This window comes from Protopterus annectens, chromosome 2.part0 (genome assembly GCF_019279795.1).
Source record: "Protopterus annectens isolate FY-2018-M chromosome 2.part0, PAN1.0, whole genome shotgun sequence".
Lineage (NCBI taxonomy): Eukaryota > Metazoa > Chordata > Ceratodontiformes > Protopteridae > Protopterus > Protopterus annectens.
The window spans coordinates 328,545,966-328,554,960 of NC_056728.1; the positions used below are offsets into that span (position 1 = coordinate 328,545,966).

Genomic DNA, 8,995 nt, shown 5'->3' on the forward strand with positions numbered 1-8,995 from the left:
GGAGGGTAACCAGGACTGCAACAGTGAATACATTCGAACATCTACATTTATGGCAAGTGTACACAACTGTACTATGTTCTTCGTGTTTTACTGCTGCAGTCATCACATTTGGGTTGATTCCCAAAGCTAAGGAAGGGAGGGAGGAGGAATTTAAAGAGCATTAGGGCCAGCTATTAATCCCTGCAAGACTGCAGTGGCAAATCCAGCTCTGGATTTAGAAAAACTGGGCAAGTGGTAATGCTTGGTGAAGGTATGTACAGAGCGCCAGGTAGCAGCTTTTTTGATGTCCCTGGTAGGGACCTTTCTCAGAAATGCTGCAGAGGTAGATGTAGCCCTGGTGGAATGTGATCTTATCCCCTTGTGGGGTAGGTTTTCCATGGTGCTTGTAGCAGAAATTAATGCAATGGGCTATCCATTTGGAAATGGTTTGCTTTGAAATAGCCTTCCCCTCTGCCCCTGCAGCAAAGCTAACTAGCAGCTGTTCAGATTTTCTGACAAGCTTAGTCCTGTCCAAATAGAATCTAAGTAGTCTGTGCATGTCCAGAGAGTGCAGTATTCATTCCCCTTTGTTTTGCGGATTAGGGGAAAAAGTAGGCAAATGAATTAACTGATTTAGCGCCACAGAAGACACCACCTTGGGCATAAAGGAAGGATTAGTCCTGAGGGGAAACCCTGTCCGCATGAAAGATAATGAAGGGTTCCACTGTCATGAGGGCCTGTAATTCAGACACTCTTCTAGCTGAAGTAATGGCTAGAAGGAAGGCTGTTTTCCAAGAAAGGAATTTCAACTCTGCTGTAGCAGCTGGTTCAAAGGGTGGAAGAGTGAGCTTTTCCAATACAAAGTTAAGGTCCCAGGATGGAGAGGGAGCTCTCCTGGGGGCCTTAATTTTTTGGCCCCTCTAAGGAATTGCTTTAGCAAGGGGTGAGAGAAGAGGGTTGGCTCAGTATTATAATGTGCTGAAATAGCAGAGGCATGAATTTTAATTGACGAGAAGGATATACCCTTGTGGAGCATTTCTGTTAAGTACTGTAGAATATGAGGTAAGCTGGGCACCACTGTGCCCATCCCTTGAGCTAGGCTCCAGGAACAGTATCTTTTACACTAGTACTAGGCTTCCTTGCCTCCAGAATGACATCCAGTACCTGCTTACTGAGGGATGCTAGGGGAGAGCTCAAGGAATTAGCCAGGCTGCAAGGTTCAGGGTTTGAAGCTGAGGGTGCAGAATCTGGCCCACCTGCTGGGACAGCAGGGAAGGGGTCTGAGGCAGGTGCCATGGTTGTCGCAGTGTCATACTGCACAAGAGGGGGTACCAGTGCTGGCGTGGCCAGTCTGGTGCAATCAGTACTGTCCTTGGCTTGTCCTGTTTGATCTTTAGTAGAACCTTCGAGAGGAGAGGCAGAGAGGCAGAGGGGGAAAGGCATTCAAACTGAGAGGCTTTCCCAGGTGAAAGGACAGGGCATCCACTTTCCAAGCTTGGCTGTGGGGAGTTCTTATGCAGAATTTGTGCAATTGGTAGTTTTGAGGGGAGGCAAACAGGTCTACGTCTGGAGTCTCGCATTTGTTCCTCAAGAGGTTGAATATTTTGGGTTCTAGTTTCCATTTGTGTGCGTCCATGAGATTTCTGCTTAGGTCGTCTGCCAATGAATTTAGTTTGCCTGGCAGGAATTGAGCTTGCAGGTGTACTTGGTAGCTCAAGGTGTGTTCCACAGAGCCATGGTTAGTCTGCAGAGAGGGTACGAGTGGGTTCCCCCCTGCTTGTTTATGTACCACATAACTATGGTGTTGTCTGTCTTTACCAACAGTTGTCCTGCAAGAATACGGTCTTTGAAGGCTGTCAGAGCATTCTGTACAGCTAACATTTCTTTTTGATTGATATGCAGGTACATCTGTCTCGGGTTCCATCTGCCCTGAATGCACTGCCCTACCGTGCGAGCCCCCCATGCATAGTCTAATGCGTCTGTTGTTAGGGTTTGGACAGCAGGGGGTAGAGTGAAAGGGAGTCTCCTCTTGTGGTAGCAGGCCTCTGCCCACCAAAGGAACTCTGTCCTCATACAAGGAATGATAGAAATCATTGTTTCCAGGTCCTGAGAATGTTGATACCTTAGGCTTTTTAGATACCATTGGAGTTTCCTCATATGCAGTCTTGCATATAGTTTGAAGCAGGTTGTCAAATAAACTTGTTTCTCTGGAGTGAGGAATGCCATCTGGGAAGTTGTGTTAATGCTTGCTCCCAGGAAAACAATCTGTTGGCAGGGTACTAGGTGCGATTTCTTTTCATTGATGGTGTACCCCAGTGAGTTTAGAAGTTTCTTTACGAATGTCAGGTGTTGTAATAGCAAGTCCTGGCTTTCTGCCTGAATAAGACAATCGTCCAAGTATGGGTAAATCTGAATATTTCTCTGCCTGCAAAATTCAATGGCTGAAGCTAGACACTTTGTGAATATCCTGGGCACAGTAAATAAGCCAAACAGAAGTGCAGAGAACTGATAGTGCATGGAGCCTGCCTTGATGCGTAGGTATTTTCTTCAAAATTCCCTTATTGGGACGAGCAGGCAAGCTTCCTTTAAGTCCTAGGGTTGCCAGTCAGGCATCCTTGGCTAGCATGGGAGGAAGCTGTTGCAGAGTTTGCATTTTGAATTTTGGAACTACCAGAAAGGTGTTGAGAATAGAGAGGGCCAGGATAGGATGCCAGGAGTGGTCTTTTCTAGGTACCAGAAAAAGTCTTGAATAAAAACCTTGTCCCCTTTGTTCTGCTGGGACAGGCTGAATAGCCCTGATATTGAGAAGAGAGGGAACCTGCTGTTGGGTCACTGCCCACTGATTTGGGGGTAGGTCTGGCCAACCATTTGGGGCTGGTAGTCTGTGGAAGCGGAATCTGTATCCTTGGGAAACTATGTTCAAAACCCATTTGTCCTGGGTACAGAGTTCCCAGTTTTTTGCATGCAGGGCGAGCTTTCCTTCTAAGGGAGCAGGTAGTAGAGCAGGGCTTGGAAGGGTTAAGGTTAAGTCATTGTGCCATTTTTCTGTAGGGGAGGTGGCTTACTACTCCCTGCTTTGGAAGTGGGAGCCCTCCCACTGCTTAGGTCTGTGCGTAGCCTGAGACTGTATCCTAGGTGGTCTGCTGCTCCTGAGTCTGGACTAAGAAGGCCTGGAAGGGACTGGAAAGGACCAGTTCTTTGAAAGCCAATCCCTACTGAATCTGAAAGGCTGTACTTGTAGGAAATCTTTAACAGTTTGCAAAGATTTAGCCTTTTCCTCCATCCTTTTGAGGACTTCTGCTTTGTTGCCAAAAAGGCGGTCTTGGTTTAAGGGAGCATCCAGTAATTTAGCTTTTACATGATCTGGCAAGTTTTGTTCCTTAAGACAAGCATGCCTTCTAATTACAGACCCAGTGACAGCAGCCCTGCAAGATGCTTCTAAAGCACTGCAAAGTACGTTTACCAACTTGTTCTGCAGAATGCATTAAATCCTGCAATTCTTTGTGTTCAGTACAGTCAGGAATCAACATCATTTTCTGTTTAAGTAGCCCCATAACATGCTGCTTATAATTTAACATATGAAACTGGCAATTTAAAGCCCTAATGGCCAACGTAGCAGAAGTGTATACCTTCTTACCCAATCTGTCTAGGGCTCTAGAATCTCTACCAGAAGGGGTATGATTTTTGTCAGCAGTAGCCTTAATGCCTTTTGGTCCTTGGGAAATGGTCTCTGGATCCGGAGAAGGATTCTTGAAGAGGAACTTGAGAGTCAGGTACTCTGTAGTACCTGTCAGTTTTTCTGGGAGCTGAAGGTAAAGTGTCTGGGGTAAGGCTAGATTCCAAGTAAGCATAATCTACAATGTCCAGAACAGGAGGGATAGCTAAAGGTCTGTGTTGAGATAGTAGTAAGAATTACCTAAGTCTCTTTCTGGACTCAGATTAATCCTGGCTTTCCCAGCATAAATGCTCCCTAAGAGTGTGCAAGGTTTCACCGAAAGAAAAATCCTCTGGAGTGGAAGCAGAGGGAATGGAATCTTCTGCATCAGAATCCTCATAAGTAGATAACGGCAAATCATGGTAATCAGAAGGAGCAGAACAATCAGATTCCTGATCAGAAAGAAAATCAGTTCTAAGTCTCTTAGAGGGGGAAGGCTGGCTTCCCCTAATTAAGGTAATAAGGTCTTCAGCCAATCTAAGCATTTGTTTTTAGGCATATGGGCCTGAGCCTGTGGTTTGGTCGTCGGTTTTCTAGGCGTGGTGCGAGGTTTTGGCCTGGATGAAAACGATGGCGTTGGTTTAATATGAATGTCTGTAGGCCTGAATACACCCTCAGAAGCTGGTGTCTGCACAACGGCTTTGGATCCATCCAAGGTAGAGACATCCGCAGGTTCCATAGTCGAAGAAGCATCTCGTGGCATACTGGACTCCGAATGGGTCTCAGTAGAGGCCTGTGAATCAGAAGTAGCGGGTATCAGGGGTTGCAAACGTGCCTCACTGAGTATCGGCAGACTGGCGACTAGCTTAAATGAAGTGCCGTCGGTGGACCTATGCGGTCAGTCTCTGTCTTTATCCTTACTTTTTTCAGAATATCAGCAGTCGGATGGCTTGAAAAAGCTATTTTGGAGTACACAGAATGAGTACGAAAGTAATTAGCTGCAAAAATAGCCTGACGACGAATAGTTCGGGCGTTGAGCAAGGCACAAAACCGATAACGAGGGATGTCGTGGTCTGGGCCTAAACAGGGGATGCAGTAAGAATGAAAATCTCTATGAGGTATTTGCTTTCCACAGGTAAGACAATTGTTAATTTTTACTGACATCGGTTAGAGCAAGAAAAAGGATCCCCTACTGGGTACTTAGCTTTTTTGAAGACTTCGGGTCTGAAACTTGAAAACAAAAATTTCAGGAGTCGGCCAACCGGCACTTGTGAACTGTTTCTGCTTCAGGCTCCGCACGGCAAGAAAGACTGGTGTAACGGCGTCGGCTGCATGTTTTATACCCCTGACAGCCTGATGTCAAGGAAGAAGCGACAGCATCCGACGCAGAAATCCAAAGACTCTGGTATTGAGGCCGGCTTGCAGGCAGATAACCCAAATGTGATGACTGCAACAGTGAAACACAAAGAACATCAGGGGGGACATCTGAGAAGACTGAGCATATCCTTAGTTATTAATAGACTGGCAAGTATTATGTCTGGCAAGGGGACTCTTACCCAGACTATTCCTGTGCCTAAATGGCTTGGTTCTCCCATACCTATACGCTAGGTGTTGAACATTTCTACAGGATGGGCTCAACCCTGTTACATAACAGCTGGCAAAGTTACAATAGAGGGAGATAAGGTTACTGGTCTACAAGCTATGCAGTGGCCCCAACAGAGTCACTAACCATAGGAAAAGATATATATATATATATATATATATATATATATATATATATATATACACACACACACACACACAACATACATACACATATATATATATATATATATATATATATATATATATATATATATATATATATATATATATATAAACATACATACATACATATATATTTTTTTCTTTTACCTGCAACCATATTTCATGGGAGGTACTAGAGTTAGGATCCATCAAGTCAGCGGAGAGAACACAAACTAGAATTAATAAATTGACAGTACTGGATAGGGTATCACAATGAGCCCAAACACACTGCACTTCGGAGGGAAATACGGAAAGCTTCCTCGGAAACAGTAAAAACAAACATTTGTCAAAGAGAGAAGACAAACAGTGATACAAACAGAAATTCACACAGGAATTACTGTAAACATTTACAAAAATAAAATATTAAAATTTTTAATAAACATAAAAATAGAAAGAGAATAGTAAACATAAAAATAAGATGAGAGGAATGGGGTCCCCAGATGGGGATAGTCATTGCAGTAATCCAGAAAAATCAACACTGGATCATATGAAAAGTCAGAAAACTTTCTTCTTTAGATGGAAGAAAAAGAATGAACTCTCATTTCCTGTGACAGTTGTAGGCTTCCCTCTCAGTATATGCTCAGCCAATCAGCTATCAGAGAGAGAGAGAGAGAGAGAGAGAGAGAGAGAGAGAGAGAGAGAGAGAGGGAGAGGAATCTGAGCATTTGAAAGCTGTCCAGAACTAGGGTTCACAGGTAACCCAAAATGCCACTAAGGCAGTGAGAATAATGAACATCTGTTAAACTTGAAGAGGAGCAGTAAAGTCACTAACTGTAACAAATTAAACTTGCAAAATCATTTATGAGAATACTTTCCGATAAATGCAGAGTACTTATAATTATACCTGTAGTTCCTGAGGTGAAGATGTACATGGCTACAGATTTAAGGTCTTTTACAGCATAGAACGAAGTTGGTATTGGATCATCAGAAGCAGCTTCTAAGTGATGACTTAGATAATTGACATTAGGAAGAGAACAACTTTTACCCATCACCCAAATGTTGATGTTATCTTCTTGTAAACTTGGAAAAATATCTTCAAGTGGTCCCAGCATATCTAGAATAATAATAAAAATATATATATATATAAGAAACTAGCAGGAATTACAGGTTACTGTTTTTAATTTTACTTGCATTGTATTTGCATTTTCTGATTTAAAGAGATGTAATCATCAAGATAATTCATCCAACATTTTTCACTCGGCATATGCTTGACTTTAGACATGTATTCTTAAACATTAATTTATGAAGACATTCTCAACATCCATATACATGTTTTTTTCCATCTTTTAGATTTTAAGTAATGATATCCTGTCTCCATACTAACAAGTAGACCACTGCATTTACTAAATGAGTGCCAAATCCATTAGAGCATTGTTTGTAGTGTTGGTATGTCTTCAGCTACGCATTCAATTTGTTTTCATGTCCCAAGCTTTATTACATTTTCAGCATTGTATCTGCACATATGGGTTTCATCAACCTTTATTCTTCACCCCTGTTCTAGCAAAGCGATTTCTACAAAACTCTCAGATAAAGGGGGAACAGGATACAAAACACTTCAAAGGTCTTGTTGTGCACACAAACTCCTGGTAAGATTATAATACATCAAAGGCCTGTGCAAGCCAAATCACAGTCGAACACTTTAAAAGATTATCTTAAGAACATTTCTAAATCTGCTGTGGAGTCACAGAAATGAAAGTCAAGTATGTTGCTGTAATGATGGATTTGGAAAAAACAAGTCCATCTTATGTAATTTGTGTGACTATAACTGCAGGCATTTCAACCACACAGTAAACTAGGCCCAAGCTGCTCACCCCTATCCCACAATGTGCCACAGTGTTGACCCTTACTCAGTCTGAAGTTAGACACTTGAAGTTAAACAACGAAGTCTTCTTCACCAAGAGTGAAAAAGTTGTAGGATACATTACCATGGCAAGACTTAAGTCGTGCAAATCTATTGTTATAGTAAGTGCATAACTTTCAAATCTGAAGAGAGGAAGTCCTACAGATTTCCAAGAATGGACAGAGTCCAAAATCAGCATTACTGGGTGCTTATCCTTATGGGAATATAACCTTCATAACAGCTCTGTACATGGTTATTAGATTCATCTTAGAATGCTTTCCAAATGCTTTCCAAAGGTACTGAGGATGTAGCCTTGGCACAAACATCAGTACTTTGTATTCCTAAAAAAAGTTACAAAGTAATCAGAGCTTTTGCCCATGGTGCTTTGAGGAATGCTTGTAAAATTTTAGGAATTAGTTCCTTGTATGAAAACAAAAAAATGACGTTGCTAGTCTTTTGTGATGGATTTAGATATATCACATAAAGGAAAGAGGTACATGGATGTGGTGATTAAGATTTGTTTCAGTGACTACCTCACGCATAAAATGAGGGGTTATTTCTATCCTTATGAAAGATGAGATATGGAGACTGAACAGACCCAGGTTATAACAAGAGATTACTTCTGGCTGAAGTGATCAACCACAGGAATAGGGTTTTCCAGATAAGAAACTTCATATCTGCAGAAGCAGCAGTAAACAAGAAAAGAATATATAAAAGTCTCTGGGAGGCACTGGACATCTTAGCTGAAGTTTCAGCAAGATAGCATATTTTAAAAAGGCTTTGCATATTTTTGAAGAGGGCAAGGAATTAGACTGAAATACTTCATAAAGGAAACAAGGTTAACAACTTTTTCTAAAGTTATCCTGTAAACCTAGACAACTAAATATTTGTAGAGTACCACTCGGGGGTCTGCAGCACTAGCTACTTCCCACTACGCCACCCCAACATTCTAGCAATATCTAGACTCCCAGGATAAAAAAGAAAAGTAAGAAAGATATTATTAAAAAGCAACCTACATTATACTTACACCCATTCACTTACTGTTTTACTATTTTGCCCAAACCTCTGCAGACAGATTGGCTCTGCACTCTTGCCCCCAATTTCCACCCGCCCCCACTCCTACTTCTCTTATTCTAACCCATCACCTGACCACACCTTGAACCAATCAGCTACCTCTGAGCATTACCTAATCCACACCACCTAACTAGTTGCTAAATTCCACAGTCACTACTACCAAGCCCCCTGCCAATAACAAACACATAGCAGCAGCTAGCCATGCCATCACAGCTACCTCAACCTATAAACCTAAAGTATTGTTGTTTTAAACTTCCCTGGTGCTGGACTTTCTTTTTGGGTTCTTATGGACCTCCTCTCACTTGCATGGTTTTGAGAGTAGGTGCAGGAAGCTCCCCACAACAATACTGTGCATTTTAATTTGGCGTATTAAGTTCACGCTTTGCATTTACTTTTATGTATATATTCAGTATTATTTGAAGACTGACTGTCTTTTGAAGCCAAGAATCAGCTAACAAATCATGGCTGATGGTAAACCCTGAAAAAGTTTCTAGTGACAAAGGCCCTAATAAAACACACAGAACAGGTAGCCTGTCAGTTAAACGAAAGCCAATTACCCAGACAACAGCACTTGGCTGAAAATATGCTTAGAGTGAAATATCAGTGTGGATGGGGTTTGCCCTTTCTCTTCATTGCAGGAA

General features: G+C 42.1%; 1 protein-coding gene across 1 annotated transcript in view; it reads right to left on the reverse strand.

Moving 5' to 3' along the window:
* Positions 1 to 8,995, reverse strand: part of LOC122793087 (long-chain fatty acid transport protein 6-like) — a 1,586,067-nt gene that overhangs the window by 1,335,869 nt on the left and 241,203 nt on the right. Inside the window, exon 2 of the mRNA XM_044060808.1 lies at positions 6,285 to 6,494. Within this exon, the coding sequence (XP_043916743.1) occupies positions 6,285 to 6,494 (210 nt within the window). The remainder of the gene's footprint in view (positions 1 to 6,284; positions 6,495 to 8,995) is intronic.